The 19,176-nt window shown below is 34.7% G+C and overlaps 1 protein-coding gene across 1 annotated transcript; it reads left to right on the forward strand.

Moving 5' to 3' along the window:
- Nucleotides 1–901: 901 nt before the first annotated feature.
- LOC143622751 (uncharacterized) lies at nucleotides 902–4,392 on the forward strand. The gene is made up of 7 exons (XM_077093816.1): nucleotides 902–1,083; nucleotides 1,186–1,285; nucleotides 1,681–1,711; nucleotides 1,865–2,974; nucleotides 3,078–3,427; nucleotides 3,692–3,854; nucleotides 3,974–4,392. The coding sequence occupies exons 1-7, from the start codon at nucleotides 902–904 to the stop codon at nucleotides 4,390–4,392; spliced, it is 2,355 nt and encodes a 784-aa protein (XP_076949931.1).
- The last annotated feature ends 14,784 nt before the right edge of the window (nucleotides 4,393–19,176 follow it).

The following is a 19,176-nucleotide window of genomic DNA, read 5'->3' on the forward strand; positions in this document are numbered from 1 at the left end:
CTATTATTTACATTTTTGTTATGTTTTTTTTAATGAATCAATTAAATATAAATGGAATGCTAATAAATTTAAAGAATAATTTCATTTTAATAATAAGCCTTATATTTAAAAAAATATGATAATTATTTACACTTTCAAGTATCCTCAATATTTTTAATCAACAAATAATATGATTATTGTATAATCAAACGTTTCATAATTTTTTAAGTTAAAGATGTTACGATTTAACACAAAATAATATTTGATATAATATAAATAATAATTTAAAATATAATTTAAAATTTTTCATTTGAAATATCATATGTGTAGTTGTCGATATTTTGTTGACAACCTTTATAATAACTTTTCTTTATTTAATTTTCAACAGGTCGTATAAATAAATATAATATTAAAGAAGGATCAAACGCGTCTTGTGTTGTTGATGACATTCCTGAGTCATCTACAACCTTTCGTAGAAGGTGAAGAGAAAGAACCCCTATAGTACCTATACCTATGGCTGATTTAAATGAACATGCTACAACTATTGATTAATATCAAAATATTGTAGATGTTTATAAAGGAATATTATCAGGTATAATATATATTTCATAATTTAATTTCACTCATTTATTATGTATTTATGTATTCTAAGTAACTCAAAATGATGATATTTAAATTTTACTAGAATATGTTGATCATGAAAATCAATCCGTTATGTGTCCAAGTTGCAATGCTTTGTTGTGGAAATCCGAAGTTAACAGACCAAGTAGTAGTAATGAAGAAGGAGTTTTTCCCTTTGTTGTTATAATAGCAAAGTCAAACTTCCAGATGTTAGACAACCATATTTCGTGGTGAGAGCGCCATGAGTAAGTATTTCTTGAAAAACATTAGACGTTTCAATTCGATGTTTTCGTTTACGTCTATGGGAGGAAAGATTGACCATTCCATAAACAGAGGCAATGCGCCTTATCCGTTTCGACTTAGCGGTGAAAACTATCTTTGTTTGGGAAGTCTTTTACCATTACAGGGTCGTAAACCACATTTTTCTCAACTTTACATTTACGGCACGGAAAACGAGGTTTCAAACCGTCAAGGTGTTTTTGGGTAAATACTTTTAACGATATTCGTCAATTTTGGTTATGTTATTAATTTTTAGTATAAGTTTTATTATATTTAATCTTAGCAAATATTTTTTGTTGTGGGTAGTGATAATAATTCAATGGACGATGAGCTAGAAAAGCATATAATTAATTATTTGAAGACGATGTTAGATTCAAATAATCATTTGGTCCAAGCTTATCGGATGGTAAGAGATTGTTTTGAAGAAAACCCACAAATCTATTTGAAGTTGCGTATTATTGGAAAAAGACAGCATGATGCGAGACAATATAACTTACCATCCAAAGTTACGAGGTATGCAATCTGTTGGAAAATACTGATGTTTCAACCGCTGGTCAACGTGTTATTCTACCATTCTTATTTACTGGCGGAGCAAGATATATGATGCAAAATTATCTAGACGCTATGTGTCTCTGTAGATGGTTCGGTTATCCCAATTTTTTCATAACCATAACATGTAATCCCAATTGACCAGAAGTTAACAGATTTCTTTAGGATACAACGTTAAAGTCGGAGGATAGACCTGATATATTATGTCGGCTTTTTAAGGTCAAACTTGACGCAATGATTAAATTGGTGAAGGATAAGTCTTTGTTTGGAAGGGTTCAAGAAGGTAATTTTATATAATGTTATGAGTATAAAATTATAAACATGAGCTGCTTGAATATTTTACTTTGTATAGACTTAAACATCAATTTGAACAAACAAATTATTTGTTTAACTATTAAAAGTTGTGGAATATTTACTTTTATTATGTATGTTTCAGTTGTTTACACGATAGAGTTTCAAAAAAGGGGGCTACCGCACGCTCATATTTGCATATTTATGCATCCAGGTAGCAAGATTCATAATCCACAAGATGTAGATAAATTTATTTCTGCTGAGATTCCAAACAAAGACAGTGATCCAGACCTATACAAGCTTGTATCTGATCATATGATTCACGGTCCATGTGGTGATGCTAACCCGAAGTGCACCTGCATGGTAAACAAAAAATGCTCCAAAAATTTCCCTAAAATGTTTAATGATGAGACAGCTGTTGATTTGCAAGGTTTTCAGGTGTACAAAAGAAGAGATAACGGGCAATATGTTGTTAAGTCAGATATAATGATGGATAATAGAACTGTTGTTCCATACAACAAGACTCTATTAAAACAATTTCAAGCACATATTAATGTTGAGTGGTGTAATCAAGATGGATCGATAAAGTATTTGTTTAAATATAATAATAAGGGTCCAGACCGAGCAACAATTTCTCTTGTACAAAATAACAATGGTGATAACCCAAATCCTAATTTAGATGAAATCAAAGCGTTTTATGATTGTAGATATGTCTATGCATTCGAAGATATTGAAGATATTTTAAACAAGACAACTAATGCTTCTTCGATGTTTACCGGTTGGTTTGAGTGTAATAAGAACCATGACTTTGCAAAAACTCTCACATACTCAGAGTTTCCAACAAAGTATGTTTGGAAAAAACAGTTACGTAAATGGGAACCTCGCCTAAGGGGTTTTGCAATCGGTAGAGTTTTTGCTGTTCCACCCGCATTCGACGAGGCTTGCTATCTAAGAATATTATTTAATAAGGTTAAAGGACCTGAATGTTTTGAAGACATTCGAACAGTTGATGGAGTTGTGTGTGAAACTTTTCGAGATGCATGTTACAAAAGAGGTCTTTTAGATGATGATAAGGAATACATAGAAGCCATTGAAGAAGCAAGTCATACCTCTACCGGATATTATTTAAGAAATTTATTTGCTACAATGTTGATTACTTATAGTTTATCTAGACCTCATTTTGTTTGGGAAAGCACTTGGGAACTGTTAGTTGACGGTATACTATTCAAACAACAAAAAGATCAAAACAACCCCGGTACGATTTACCTTTTTTGTAATTATTTCAATTATGCCAAATATCTAATATCCATAAATATTTGTTAAATATTAATTTAAGTAGGTTCTTATTTTATTTTCAGGTTTGATTCTTAATGAAGAACAGTTAAAAAACCTAGCACTCATGGAAATTGAAAATTTTCTAATTTCAAACAACTCTAGTCTTAGAAGATATCAACAAATGTCATTTCCAGATATGGAGACAATTTCAAGAGCAACTAATCTGTTGATGGTGGAAGAGCTCTCATATGATACCGAGACCATGAATAACGAATTTAATAATCTGTTTGATTCATTAACAGAAGAACAACGAGGGGTTTATAATGAAATAATGAGTGCTTTGATTGATAAACAAAGGTGGAGTTCATTTTGTTTATGGTTACGGCGGTACTATAAAAACTTATTTATGGAAAACCTTATCTGCATCGATAAGGTCAAAGGGAGAAGTTGTGTTGAATGTCGCTTCAAGCGGTATAGCTTCTTTGCTTTTGGAGGGAGGAAGAACCGCACATTCGAGATTTTTAATACCTATTAATTTGACCAAAGATTCCATTTTTCGGTAATATTACAACCCACTTTATGTTAATTTTTATATTAATCATTTTTTTAGTATATATGGCTTTATTTTTTATTTGAATACCAATTTACTTTTAAATATCTTACTTTGTGTATGTTTTTATATTCTTTCATAAATTAGGTTAAAGGAAATACCGACGTATATGAATTATTGAAAAAGACAAGCTTAATAATTTGGGATGAAGCACCCATGATTCATAAGCATGCTTTTGAAGCGTTGGACAGGACTTTAAACGATGTTATGAATGGTGATTCTGGCAATACTTCCGAAGCAGTTTTTGGAGGTAAGGTTGTTGTTTTTTGTGGTGATTTTCGGCAAATTTTGTTGTTGTGAGCAACGGTACAAGAAGTGAATATGTCAATGCTTGCATCAATTCTTCTTATATCTGGTCAAAATGTAAAGTTCTTAAGCTAACTAAGAACATGAGGCTTACAGTTAGATGTCGATCTTCAGACGTTGAAAATATTAGAGAGTTTGCTGATTGGCTATTAGACATAAGTCAAGGAAACGTTGGTGGTCCAAATGATGGAGATTCGGTTATTGATATTCCAGACGATCTTTTGATATTGAACTCAATAGATCCGATGGGTGATTTAATAAGGTTTGTCTATCCTAATATATTAGATAGATTCAACGAACTTACTTACTTTCAAGATCATGCATTGTTGGCACCTTTGAATGAGGTGGTTCAAGAAATTAATGAACGTATGTTAGCCCTCTTTCCTGGTGAAGAAGTCGAGTATCTAAGTTCTGAAATTTTGCTGAATGTGAAGACGTTTCAGAGGATTTTGATCCACAGTTGTACTCTCCTGATTTGTTAAATGGTTTAAAGATGTCAGGAATGCCCAATCATAGATTGGTCCTCAAAGTTGGTGTTCCGATCATGCTATTAAGGAATATTAATCACAAAAAGGGTTTGTGAAATGGTACGCACCTTCAAGTCGTTAGTCTCGGTAGACGTGTAATTGAAGCTAAAGTTGTCTCTGGTACGAATATCGGATATCGCACTCTAATTAGTCGAGTAAGTCTTACGCCAATTGATAAGAAACTTCCGTTCAGATTAAAAAGAAGACACTTTCCTATCTCCGTATGTTTTGCCATGACAATCAACAAGAGTCAAGGTCAATCATTGTCAAGAGTTGGATTGTATCTTAAAGATCAAGTATTTTTTCACGGTCAGCTTTATGTTGCTTTGTCAAGAGTGAAGAGTAGAGATGGTATTAAGTTAGTGATACACAACAAAGAATCAAAGCTTACAAATAAAACAACAAATGTTGTTTATAAGGAGATTTTTTGGAAATATAGATTGTTAATTGTTTAAATTTGTTATGTAATTCAAATTGTTATATTCTACAGTAATGGTTATAATGTAATTTATTTTGGTCTATACTTTAGATGCATGTACTTAAAAAAAATTTTAATATTTCTTTGCTATCCTATCTTAAATTTTTTATTTAATTATAAATACTTTGTTAATGTTAATATTAGCCACAAATTTCTGGATATAAACCTATATGTTTAAAATTCGTTTTATAAGATACCTTTTTCATATTTACTTTTTAACTTAAAGTATTTAAGATATTTATCATACTATTTAGTTAAATATTATCAAGTATAGGCTAACTATACATTATAATTACTAGACAGATTTCAATATTAAATTTCTTGGAAAAATCAAACCGTCACTTCTTAAATCTATTTAATAATTTTCCATCTTCTTCTTCTTCTTCTTTAACAATCCTAACTTTTGTGAAGATAACTAAACTCCGATAATGGCTACGATTATGAACTAGAGGTTTTGTAAAGTATTTCGTAAGTATCAATTTGTGTTTAGCGATTTAGTCGCGATAGAAAAATATAATATTGAATCAGTCATGTTGTTCGATAATCAGTTGAAACATCAAATACATGAGATTGGTCCTAGGAAGAATTTGCCATGTCAATAAGAAACAAATATGATAAATGTTTTACATGATTTCCTTCATGATCTTTATCAAGAGCATTTACTTTATGAACATGTAAGTGAGTGGTTCTTTTACCCTTATCAAAACAAGGTTGTTATCTGGTTTGAGAACGGAGAGTATAAGAATTTTAAGCCGAAACAACTACTGTCGTGTAATAATTTGGTGATGTTAAGAGAGCTTGACCTGTTAAAATTTGCGAATGCAATAAAAGAACTTGTGCATATTGAGTTGGAAGCTGAAGTTAGTTCGAAGGTCAAATGGTTAGAAGAATGTTGTAACTATGAGAGTGATTATGAAGATTTTGCAGACAATTTGGAGTCTGATGATGAACATTAAGGTAAAATAGAACTCTTTAGATATTGTTCTTAGATTTAGTACAAGTAGTAGATGTTAAACACCTCTTTACACTTTCTAATAACTATAATTTGGAAGTTAAGATTGATTGGTTCCATATAACAACTTTAGTAATGTTTATATGTTAGTAATTCTTATACATGTTATTTTGTTTGATTTATAGTGTATATAATCTGCTATTGTATTTTAAAAATTTCCAGGTGTGTTAGGAAAAGTGATTTTGTGTTGGTTGGAGTTTTCAAGATGTTGATGATGGTTTAGTAGAAAAGAACATTATTAGTTAATTGTTGTTTTGTTTTGGAAGGTATAATATTAACACAATGTAAATCTATTAACTTTTTGTTTATATGGTTATGTGTTTGGTGACAATTTAAATCTATCAACTTTTAATAGTTAAAGATATTATGTTTGTTTAAATTGATGTTTAAGTGCAATCTGTTTAGTGACATGTTATTCCACCCGCGTGTCACGCGGGTCTATACCCTAGTTAATATAATAAAACACGATTAACCCAATGTACAAATGTTACACTTCTATAGGAACTTCATTCATTGTTAGTTCATTTATAAGTTTAAGTTTGATGATCTGAATCTACCCATACTTCTACTTTTACATCATGACACACCTTAACTTTAGAATGGGAGTTACTCAACTTCAAAATGACCGTTACCATTTAAAAAATTGTACAATTGTCGGCAAGCCACAAAGACGCTATGAGTGAACTTCAAGTGGTCAGAGAATGCGGTTTAAGGTATTGTATTGCGGAAACATGTTAGGCCATAGTGGGTGTTTGGGTCACTACAATGATGGCAGGCTTGAAGCACGAACATATGGTAATGCATATGGTTGGGTAACAGGTCGTGAGAATAAATTAGTGGTGTTGTATAGGTTCTTTGTCAAGAGATGGTGGTTGAACTATCATAATTTGGAGCATTTCGACATTGTAGGGTAATAGAGTGGTGGGATTTACACAGTTGCACAAAGGGTGTGTTCCCGTGCAAGGCTTTTTGTTGGGGTAAGTTAGAGTGTACAGGACTTGTGTTGGGTTTGAATTGGTTCATGCATAGTTTTGAACTTACTGTTGATGGACTTTGGGTTATAATAATCGGGGTCACGGCAGTCAATAGCGTGAAAAAAATCTGGGTTGCCATTTTGCGGGTTTAGTTTTGAGGGCGACGTTGAGGAAAACAAGAAGCCATGCTACGAAATGTAAATGATTCACGTGGCATGAGACGTAAATATGAAATTTGTATTACAAACCAAAAGAAACATTAGAATCAATCTTAAAAAAATGAGTAAAGGAATAAAATCGCATTAAATAAAATTTGAAATCGAAATTGGAATGCTCATTTCCATAATAATCCCACTTTTTTTTTAATAACCATATGGAAAATTTATCAAACTTAATGTAAGTAGTGAAATTGAAGTGAAAAATCGAGTGTTCATGTGCCACCATGACTCTTCGTATTCCAAATTCAAACCATAAGAATAAATGAATATATACGAATAAAGAAAACGAATTGAAAATCAACTATATATGCATCACCATGACCTTTAGAATATTCAATTTTAAACCACAATAGTAAATGAAAATAATAATAACATAATCGAATTGAAGCTCGACTATTCATGTATCACCATGACTTTTCGAATTCAATTCTAAACAATAATAGTTGTAAGGCCCGATCCTGGTGCGCTACTTGGACGTTGGATTTACTCATAAACACAGTTCTAAATATCAGAGTTAATTAAAATTTTTTGCGGAAATATTAAAGTCAACCATTTTTTTACAAACCATTAAGTACTTGTCTTATAACATCACAAATGGTCTCAATGTAAAACTTAAAAATAAAACATCATGTCTTCTTTCCTTAGATGTCAGTCCTTCAATCCATGTCATGTGTCATACTTAAGCTAGCTCTTTCTTTAGATGCCAGCCATTCTATCTTACTTTACATACATACGTATACGTTTTAAAGAGCCTTTCGGTATATTATTATGGTCTGTCACCTTCCTTTCACATATATTATTAGGGTCTGCCATCATTTTACCATCAATTCATACTTACCTTCCTTTTCTTTTATATATATATATATATATATATATATATATATATATATATATATACTTTCATACATACTCTTAATCTTTTCTATAGCAATCATATATTGTAAGTCCCGAATCTGGATCACTACAATTATGATATCAATATAACAAGCATAGGTGCGGAATACCGATACTTGGTGATTCAAGAACACGAGTTAATAATTAAGAATAACACGGAATTGCTTCAAAACACACGTATATTAAGAATACGTCGGGTGCTTAAGCACTTACAATACTTGAACACAATAACTAGGAATCAACAACCTTAACCCTAAACATGATAACACTTATATATAGGAATACCACCAACCTAGCCGGCCCAAATCAACAAAAGCCCACCGAGAACACATAGATGTTCTCGGCTCACATACAAACCCAACACCCAAGCCCAAACCAAGATAAACTAAATACAAACTAAGCTCAAACCACATAAACTAGGCCCAACAATCTCCCCCCTTGGTTTGTAGCTTTGTCTTTTAATCATGCTCCATGTAGTCTATATCAGCATCTTTCAGAGCACCCGCCTAAAACCTGCATCTGATAATTGAAGCTACCATACCGGTGAATTCTTTGGCGGCCATTTCAAAAATAGGATCAACAATTATCTGGATTGTACTTAGATCTTGATATCTCGTTCTTTGAACTTCAGTAGGTCTCTCGGATCAACAAATCTTAACTGACCCTTTTCTTTTGCCAGCTTAATGACAACTGTAGCAGTTACACTATCATACATCCAGAATCTCATGTTATCCAACGTGCCATCTAGAATTTCATCTGGAACAGGAATATGAGTGGCCTTGGCAGTGGGAGGCCACATGACATTCACCATAGTTTTCCCGGTCTTTGGATCTTGAACTCCCTTTGCCTTCTTCAGAAAAGATTCAGCAGTCTTCATGTTTGGGAAACCTCTATCAACTTGTCTTCTCAGAATATTCCAGAAATCAGTCCCGCGTTTGTCATTTGTTGGATTTTTGAATGGAGAGTTAATCAAGTCACTAAGATCCACTTTGGTCCAGGAACCGAAATCTTTCATCTTCTTGTAGTACTCAGTTGTTCCTGACTTCCTTTTTACCCACCACATATTCTTATCCGCATCAAAACCCATGAAAGAACTCCCGATCGATCACCATATTTATCTAAGAATCCCTTTTGAAAGGTAACCACAAACCTGTCTGGATGGTCCGATGATTCAACATTCTGATTTGAGTTCTTCATCACTAGCAGTGTCTTCTTCCCCTTTTCGAGTAAGTTCTTCTTAATTCTGTCTGATTTCTCCTAGGAGACTGGGGGGAATCCATGTACTGTTTCAGGGATTCCGAATCATCAATGTTTTCAACAAGGTGAGCAGTAGAACTACCACCTTGACTCACGTTGGGTGTTTTAGAACCTACGTCATCACTTCCTTTAAACTCATCTCCAAACTTTTGAAACAGCTTTTGTTGGAGGTCGAGATACAAGGACGTTAGTTCTCCCTTGTTTGACTGTAGTTCTTTAATATTGGAATCTTTATCAGAGTTGCATGCTTCCAATTCTTGAATACGAACATCTTTGACTACCGAAGCTTGTTCGAGTTCAAAGACTCGACGTTGTAATGAGTGAACGTCAATAGGAGCATCTTTAAGAACCACACCCTTACCTTTATCTCAAATATAAGTCTCTTGCATAGCCAGAATTTGGGCAATCTTATCTGATGTGCCTGAACTTGATTGACCCTGAGTATCTGGACCAGATGAACCTGAGGGAATATCGCTAGTGTTGATTGGTGGAATATCTGTCTCAAAATCAAGATCATGATCAAAATCACTAGTCAACAAATCATGAAATGATGGCTCAGCAGTGAATGTATTTGTTCAGCTTATACTTCTGGTGCAGGTGTCTCAGGTTGAGTAGTATGTTGAACTGGGTTGTTTGTTTCATCTGTAGTTGGTGTAGCGGTTGTTTCAGAGTCACTTATCAGCACGCCATGCCTAGGGTCTCTCTTTCTTCGTTTACGTGGACCGAGGTCTGCGGCTGAACCTCAACTATGTCTTCTTCATCAATTTCAGCAATAGTCTGAGGAGGCTTTAGAGCAGTTGACTGTAACAAAGCTTTGACAGCATCCAAGGTACTTTAAGTCTCAGCACTTGGAGAGGTATCTGACTGACGGTGTTCAGTCTCATCTTCTTCATCATCAGAAATCTCGTAAGTTGCAAATTGCGGTTGAATTGGTGCCGCGTGTTCATCAGCAACCTGAGCTATGACAGGCTCAGCTTCTGTCTCAGCAAATCGTTCGAATTTCACCAGAGCATGAAGGCCCCAATAAACGATCATGGCCCCTTTCATGTTTAGTTTCATCAACCCAAAGGTATTGGGTCCCAACGACTTCATATCCATGGTGTCAACAGATTTTGCAAGGTCTAGAAAGTGAGAGTCGAAAATCATCTGTAGGAACCTTGGATACATAAGGAACATCTCCTTCTTCTTCCCTTTCAGATTTCTCATCATTTCATTGAACACGAACTTGGAATAGTTGCAATCCCAATCCATGATCAGAGCAGTGATAGCAGACATCTGAGTATGACTAATTTCATCATAGCCCCCTTTCCTACCGGACCGCAAGTGAAAAACGTGTGAATCAAGAATCTCCAATATGGGTGAAACAGTTTCTTTATTGCCGGAGGATAGGTGCCCTCGTAACCCATTCTTGTAAGAACCTCTGTAACAGCAGCAGGGGAATACTCAGTCGGGTAATCGGGTTGATCACCAAACAATAACACCTCTCTCACAATCGCCTCAGTGATGCTAACTGGCATCTTCTATATTTTGGAATCTATGGATATGACTCCATCTTATTCGTGTGTGTTGGTTGAGGCATTGTTCCAGAAATCCGTGATCATCTTCTTGCAAATGATAGGATTTTCAAGTAGTGCGTGAGATATCCTGCACGTGTTGAGGCCGACATTCATAGAGTTGAACTCCTTGTGAGTTAGGGGTGGATCATATAAGTATCCAGCCACGTTGTGCGAGTCAGCAATCTTTAACGGATTCTGATCAGCCCTTTCTGAAACAAACGAATCAAGTTAGATAGCCAATAGATTAAGTTAATAATATTTAAAATTTTGTCCAAAGGACTGTAAAAGTCCCACAGAGAACTCATAGGAGAGCCCAAAAGATATTATATGGCTCAACTGAATCAACACAGTATAACTGTGGGCCCAAACAGTGAGACTAAAGCCCAATTGGAGAGTTCTCGGTCAACAGGGTGGGTTCTCGGTCAACGAAACTCAACAAAAGTAATGAAATCAACCGAGAATTGGGGTTCTCGGTCAACATTTAACCGAGAACGAGGGTTCTCAGTCAAGACTTAACCGAGAACGTATGTTTTCTGTCAAGACCGGGGGTTCTCGGTCAACGAAAGTCAACCGAGAACTCCTTGACAGCTGGGAACAGAGAACCCCTTGGATTCCACCTCGGGAAACACCTAATCATCTTCACCCCACCGAGATCCCTAAAACCACCATTAAACCTGCAATTAGTCAAAAATAGTTAACCGAACACTCTTGATTAACCCCTCAAATATCCACCAAAAGCCTTAAATATACATGAATCCACTGTAAATTCATCAAGTTATTCATGGAATCCGTTCATGGCAGTCATCTGATAATACTCTAATTGTACACAGATCTCGTAAAGCTTGTCCAATACCTGTTAATCCAATAAGATACACACTGAGGGATGATTAGAGACGAGATTTTAGATTTCGGCTAAGAGGCTTGAGAGTGAGAAGGGTTTTGATTTTGTGAAAATAATGAAAGAGATAACAAAACAAACTTTAATACCACTCATGGTTATACCGGAGTCGGGCCGAGAACACCATATGGGCTCAAACCAGTGGGTAGCCCAAGTGACATATGTTCCAGCAAACAAGAGGCCCAAATTTTGAAGCCCGATTTCCAAAACAAACTCAAATTATACGATCATTTCGAGGAGAGTAATTTCGAGGAAAACTTAAAAATTAATAAAGTTAGGCAGAATAAAACAAAATAAACTTAACAAAAATAAAGCCACATTGATATACAAAATAACTCCCTTGAATTTATAAAGTCGGGATCAAATTTCAGTTTTAGCAAAACGCCGCCCTTTTTATGAAAAGATCCAAACATGGAATCATATCATTTAAGAAGCTGTCACAAGGATTCATGTTCAGCGTTATTATGGCATAGAGAGACAGGTTGATAGCAGGTATAACATACTTAGCATGATTTTCATTGCATCAGTGATATGATTAAGGTTTAGTTCGGCATAAAGCTTAGATGGACATCACTCATGGACCTGTGGTGCCTCCTATCTCTTCTCAAAGCTTATTTGGCTTTCCCCAGATCACCCCAATTTGACTCCAACCCCCTAGTGTTTGATCAAAAGATTTTATATTAACGCAAATTTTAGGTTTTAAGGTTGAAAGTTGGACTTAGTGCCAGTAAACTGACAAGCATTTCATTCGAGACATGACAGGACTTACTTGTGTGCCCCTATCTCTGTAGTTCTATTTTAACCCTTTAAACCTCTCAAAAAACTTTTAATGGATAAAATAATATTTTCAAATAACTCTTTTGCTGATTTTTTTTTTAATAAACATAATAGCACAATGATTTTGGTGATCAAGACACTAACGGGCTCGTGTATGACTGGGTAATTGCTTTTCTGCCTATCATTCGGAGAGATGTATCTGGAGACATGCACCCGTCTTCAAAATGACTATCCACATTAAGTTTAGCAAATTTAGTTTATATCACTTCAACTTTTACGCACCATGTAAAGCTACCATACAATGTCAATGACTGTTCTAGAGCCTTTTAAGCTTAATAACTTCACCCGTTAGGCATACATAAACAATTTATCTATCACTTTCCAAAGGTTGGATCAAATTTCATTTGAAAATATTTTGAGGCTTCTAAAAAGCTGTTAACTGAATAGTAATATCATTTCCCATGGAGTTACATAAAACACGCGTGTTAAGGATTCAGTCACCCCGGTCACTATTAAGCTTTTAGGTAAATGGCTATCCTGTATCAAGTGGTTAACCTGACCAAACATGTATGAAATACGTGTCCTTCCAGCTCAGAGTTACTGACATAATTTTAAGTGAAAGAATACAAAACACAAACCACATCATAATCGCCCCGGGTGCTTTCAGTCGTTGGGTAAATGGCTATCCTGTGAAACTACAAGTAGAACACCGGACCAACCATATACGAATATATGTCCTTCAAACTTGAGAAACCGACATAATTTTAAGGGAGAATGAATCTTGAAATTTTTCTTTTTGATTTTTAGTAAAGAAAAACAATGTGCGCACACTATTTTTTTTTATTTTTCTCCCCCTAAATTTGTGCAAGAATAACATAAATGTACAAATTTATACCAAAAAAAATCTCACTCCTCGAAACGAAGCATTTTAAGAAAACCCACAAGCACATTGAATTTTGTTGTTCCGACCGGTTTTGTGAATAAGTCCGCCACATTCATTGCATCAGTGATATGAATTAGGTTCAGTTCGGCATAAAACTTAGATGGACATCACTCATGGATCTGTGATGCCTCCTATCTCTTCTCAAAGCGTATTTGGCTTTCCCCAGATCACCCCAATTTGACTCCAACCCCCTAGTGCTTGATCAAAAGATTTTTATAAAGGCAAAAATTTTAGGCTGTAAGGTTGAACGTTGGACTTAGTGCCAGTAAACTGACAAGCCATTCATTCGAGACATGACATGACTTACTTGTGTGCCCCCATCTCTGTAGTTCTAGTTTATCCCTTTAAACCTCTCAAAATAATTTTATTGATTAAAATAATACTCAAATAACTCTTTTGCTGATTTTTTTTAATAATCGTAATAGCACAATATTTTTGGTGATCAAGACACTAACGGGCTCGTGTATGACTGGGTAATTGCTTTTCTGCCTATCATTCGGAGAGATGTATCTGGATACATGCACCTGTCTTCAAAATGACTCTCCACATTAAGTTTAGCAAATTTAGTTTATATCACTTCAACTTTTACGCACCATGGAAAGCTACCATACAATATCAATGACTGTTCTAGGGCCTTTTAAGCTTAATAACTTCATCTATTAGGCACACAGAAACAATTTATCTATCACTTTCCAAAGGTTGGATCAATTTTCACTTGAAAATGTTTTGAAACTTCTGAAAAGCTGTTAACTGAATAAATATAGCTCTTCCCAGAAAGTTACAGAAGACACACATGTTAAGAACTCAGTCACCCCGGTCACTCTTCAGTTTTCAGGTAAATGGCAATCCCGTAAGACCACTAGTGGTTAACAGGACCAAAACACATATGAAAATACGTGTCCCTCCAACTTGGAATTACCGACATAATTTTAAGTGAAAGAATTCAAAACACAAAATACATCATAATCGCCCCAGATGCTTTCAATCTTTAGATGAATGGCTATCCTGTGAATCTACAAGTAGATCACCGGACCGAACATATACAGCCATATGTTCTTCAAACTTGAGCAACCGACATAATTTTAAGCGAGAGTGAAGTTTGAAAGACATAAATAAAGTTATTTTTATAAGAACGCACGCACACTCTTTTTGAATTTTTTTAATTTTCTCCCCCTAAATTTGTGTAAAAATTTTGACCGAAAGGAAAACTTTTATGTACAAATTTAACCTCAAAAAGACTCAATCGTCGAAACGTAGTATTTAATAAAAACTTTTTTGAAGAAGTGTGATAGTCAGCCAATTGATGTACTATCATTTCTCATGTACGTTCAAGTCATTTTCTCAATTTTGGGAAACAAAATATACTATACATGAAAAACTATACGTGAACATATTTTTGTATATATATATATATATATATAATTTTTTTTTTAAATTTAAAATTATAAAATCTTTTTTATCGATCAATCTTTCATACCAAAGTGATACAGTTACCTTTTATCTTCAAGACATCATTTTTCATTTGTGAGAATCTCCCTCTAGGAATAAGCTTGTTTTGAGATTCTGCATCCTTGCGAGTTGAATGTCTGGAACAAACCTTTTAATATGCAATGTATTCCCTGATTTGTTCCTGCACACTTAGAGAGCATATTAAAAACGTTCTATCACCCTAAAATCATCCCGTCCAGGCAACAAATAATCCATTCAAGGTATAAAGATTTAAAAACAATGGATATTTGCCATGTCATGTGTCTGGAACAACCCATTTAATAAACAATGAACTTGTGGTTGTTCCTACACGCATAGCGAGATCAGTTGGATATAGGAACCAAGTCATAAATGTCTTGGGTTTCCTTGAGCATCAACATATGTGACCTCTTGCCAACTCATATCATTCCCATCTTTAACAGAATCATTTGTTATGGCAGATTCTGGTTGCTGAGTTTTAAGTTTCCAAGTCTGTCTTGGTTTTCTAAAATAAGCATTTTGTTTAACCACTGGATTTGGTTGAAACTTGTTACCTTTCACCTGAGGAGCTTGTCTATTAACAGCACGGTAGTGACACTCCTTTGCCAAATGCCCGTCGTTCCCTCAGACGAAACACGCCTTTCTCCTTCTTCTAATGTCAACGTAAGCACTAGCCTCATGTTGGAATTCCTTCTTATGAAAGGTTTTTCCATTCTTCTTGCCCCTTGGCACAGCCTTCTGATTTTGCTTGTAGTATGGAACATATAGACGATGAAAACAATTTCTGGCTATATGTCCTGGCGTGCCACAGTGGTAACATGTTTGCCTCTTAACATAAATGGCACCCATTGATTTATCAACACATGGAGTTCCGGAGGATCTATAAGGACGAGACTGTCCTTGTTGTGCTGATTTCTTACGTGCCTTCCCTTTGTTGCCACAACTCTGTGTATTAGTATTAGTACAATTTTGAGTTGTGATGTCATCAGAGTTTGATGACACGTTAGAGAAATATTCATTTTCACTGGCCTGAACCCCTTTACTAACAGAAGCAACATCATTTACTATATCTGCACATTAAGTAGAAGCATCAAAATTGTTCACACATTTAAAAACAGGCATGATTTCCTCTAAGGATCCTGATCCAACAGTTTCAGATTGAACCTGTTTACCATACTTCATGTCTTTTATCTTTTCCTCCTGTTCTTTGGTAACAAGGGTAGGGACATAAATGTGGTTGTAAGATGGGGGAACTTGACTGTATCCTATTCCCTCACCTTCATTTTCCTTCCACCACAATTGGTTTTCAATCATTGAGTTAACTACTTTACTGGAACCATCGAATTTTTTAAAATCAAGTTCAGCCTTTTCAAACTTGCTAGTTAGATTCAAGATTTTTATCTTGGAGGCTTCCAGTTTAGCAGTTAACTCAGCAATTTCTTGTTTGGCATCTACATAGTGACAACTTTTTATACTAAAATCATACTTAAGCTTTTTAATATCCTTGTTATGTGCTTCTATTTTGTCTAGAAAGCCCTTTTCATTTTTCTTAAGTTTAAAATTTTCTGATTTTATTATCTCCATATCTCTACTTAGACTGTCGTTGTGAAGCTTATACATTTCTATTTTTTCACCACAATTTAAAGAACATGGTTTATAACTTATCTCAGATGAATTTTGATATACTTCTTGTGAGGGAGCAGACTGATTAAGAGTACTTCCAAACATTGAGATGAGTTGTGGAGAATCCTTTGAGTAATTAAAGAGATTAAACTGATTTTCCCGCCAAAATTTCACGAAAAAATATGATCGCCAAAATTCTCAAGAAAAATGTCCCGCTCAAAAGAGGCATTCAGGAAAAATTTCGTTCTAGGCAAATTTTTCTGAATTTCCGCCAAAAATTCACCGAAAATCACCCGTAAAAAATTGTTTTCGCCAAAATTTTCAAGAATGAAATCTCGCTTATAAAGAGTATTCTGGAAAAATTTCGTTCAAGAAAATTTTTCCCGCCAAAAATCTCTTTTTTTTACTCCTTGACCGAAAACTAATCTGCTGGCCGAAAACTCTGTTGACCGAGAACCTGCTGGCCGAAAACTCAAAGCTTTGACCGAAAACTCGAGTTTTTGACCGAGAACTCAAGATTTTGACCGAGAACTCGAGATTTTGACCGAGAACACTTGTTTTTGGCCGAGAACGATGATTACTTGTACATCAAACTAAGATTTTTGGCAAAAATCTCCAATTTCCACCGAAAACAAGCAGAATTGCCCGAAAACAAGGTTTGACCAGATGAGTTTGGTAATAACTGATTCCCTAAATCAGTGGGATTCAAATAATTTCCGAATATAATATAATCTTTGACCAAAACAGTTCCTTTCTTCTTCTCCGATGAACTACTCGCCGGAAAAATCACCAACACCACCAAACCTTAATATCTTGAATCCGTTGATATCACAATAACGAGCCTGAATAGGTCTAAGGCTCTGATACCAATTGTAAATCCCGAATCTAGATCACTACAATTATGATATCAATATAACAAGTATAGGTGCGGAATACCGATACTTGGTGATTCAAGAACACGAGTTAATAATTAAGAATAACACGGAATTGCTTCAAAACACGCGTATATTAAGAATACGTCGGGTGCTTAAGCACTTACAATACTTGAACACAATAACTAGGAATCAACAACCTTAACCCTATAGATGATAACACCTATATATAGGAATACCACCAACCTGGCCGGCCCAAAACAACAAAAGCCCACCGAGAACACATAGATGTTCTCGGCTCATATACAAACCCAACACCCAAGCCCAAACCAAAATAAACTAAATACAAACTGAGCTCAAACCACATAAACTAGGCCCAACATATATCCTACATACATCATTCATATACATTCATATATCATGCATACATCATTCATAAACATTCACATATTATACACTTACCACTTAAGGTAAGTGTCACACCCCAAACCACGGCCTAGGTGTATAACACATATGTTGGTACCACATTTACAAATAAATCAGAGTTACAGTTTAATAGCGGAAGTCTTGAAAACATGTGGATTTAATTATAATATTTACATTCACAAAAGACGGGATTAAAAGTTCCCGTTTATTGTATGAAAGATTACTTGTTTAAGTTTTTACAGAACCACCATTAACATTATATTAAGTTTAACAAAAGGATCCGAGCCATCAGATATCTTAAGCACTTCTTCATCCCAAGCTCTAACTTTGATCACCTGCAAAATGTAAGAAAATACGTCAGTAACGAATGCTGGTGAGTATGCTGACGCTAAAAATATTTTCTTTTCCTTAATTACCCCTCGAGACTACGTAGGTCTCGGCCCATCATGGCTTAGGAATAACCAAGTTAAAACAACACAATTCATAAACTCAAGTCTCTACACTCGGATCCCCCAGCAAACACAGTAGCGTTCGACTAGTTGAGTGCCTATACGTATACACAAGGTCATACTCCCCGCAGGCAGCGTAATTGTGACCAAGTGTGATGTGTCCATCACATATGTAAGGATCCAGACAAACGTACACGATAGACTGAGGCCAGTTTTTATACCCTTGTTTATAAATGTTTTATAGACACTTAGTCTCATGTAAACCTTTTTCATTTAACACGTTGACTCGTTTGAGAACAAATTTGTAAAGTTGGGGCTTATTCACCTTTTCAATTTGAATCGGCTTCAAACACCGTCTGAGGGTCTTTCCCATTGCTATCTCGAACCTATAGTATGAGTATAACCTTTTGTTAGTCGGATATACAATCCGGCTTAAGACCTTTAGTCTTTTATAATCTTTACCTCGATGAACCTTTAGTTCAAAATCTCTTTACTTTAAAACCATTAGTTAAAAAGTAATATTATAAACCGTTAGTTTATTTTTATAAAAACCCTACGTTTCTTCTTCTCTAAGAAACGTATTCCTTTCTTTTCTTTATCATTTAAGAATAGTTATTATTACTTAAATAATACTTTCATAACAAATAATCGCATATAATATAATCACATTGATATATGTATATTCATAATTCTATCTTTTCATTTATTTTTTATATTTTCTTTTATTTTATCGAGGTATCGAGTATAACCTCGACTTAGGGTTTTAAGCTTTTATAATATGTTATTATTATTTTATTTGAGCATTATGCCTACCTTTGCTTGGCTTACACATACCCTAAATACTCAAGCAGCACCTCAACACCGTTTCACCTTCTTTATCATCTTAATCAACTCT

Source organism: Bidens hawaiensis, unplaced genomic scaffold (genome assembly GCF_021521415.1).
Source record: "Bidens hawaiensis isolate Kalapana, Puna unplaced genomic scaffold, B.hawaiensis_p1.1 tig00000369_1, whole genome shotgun sequence".
Taxonomy (NCBI): Eukaryota; Viridiplantae; Streptophyta; class Magnoliopsida; order Asterales; family Asteraceae; genus Bidens; species Bidens hawaiensis.

Excerpts from the sequence above, each read along its gene's own strand:
- LOC143622751 (XM_077093816.1), top strand. The coding sequence starts at position 902 with ATGGGAGGAAAGATTGACCATTCCATAAACAGAGGCAATGCGCCTTAT. Across the intron at positions 1,286-1,680 it reads TGGTCCAAGCTTATCGGATG|GATAAGTCTTTGTTTGGAAG; the intron begins GTAAGAGATTGT and ends AAATTGGTGAAG. Across the intron at positions 1,712-1,864 it reads GTTTGGAAGGGTTCAAGAAG|TTGTTTACACGATAGAGTTT; the intron begins GTAATTTTATAT and ends TGTATGTTTCAG.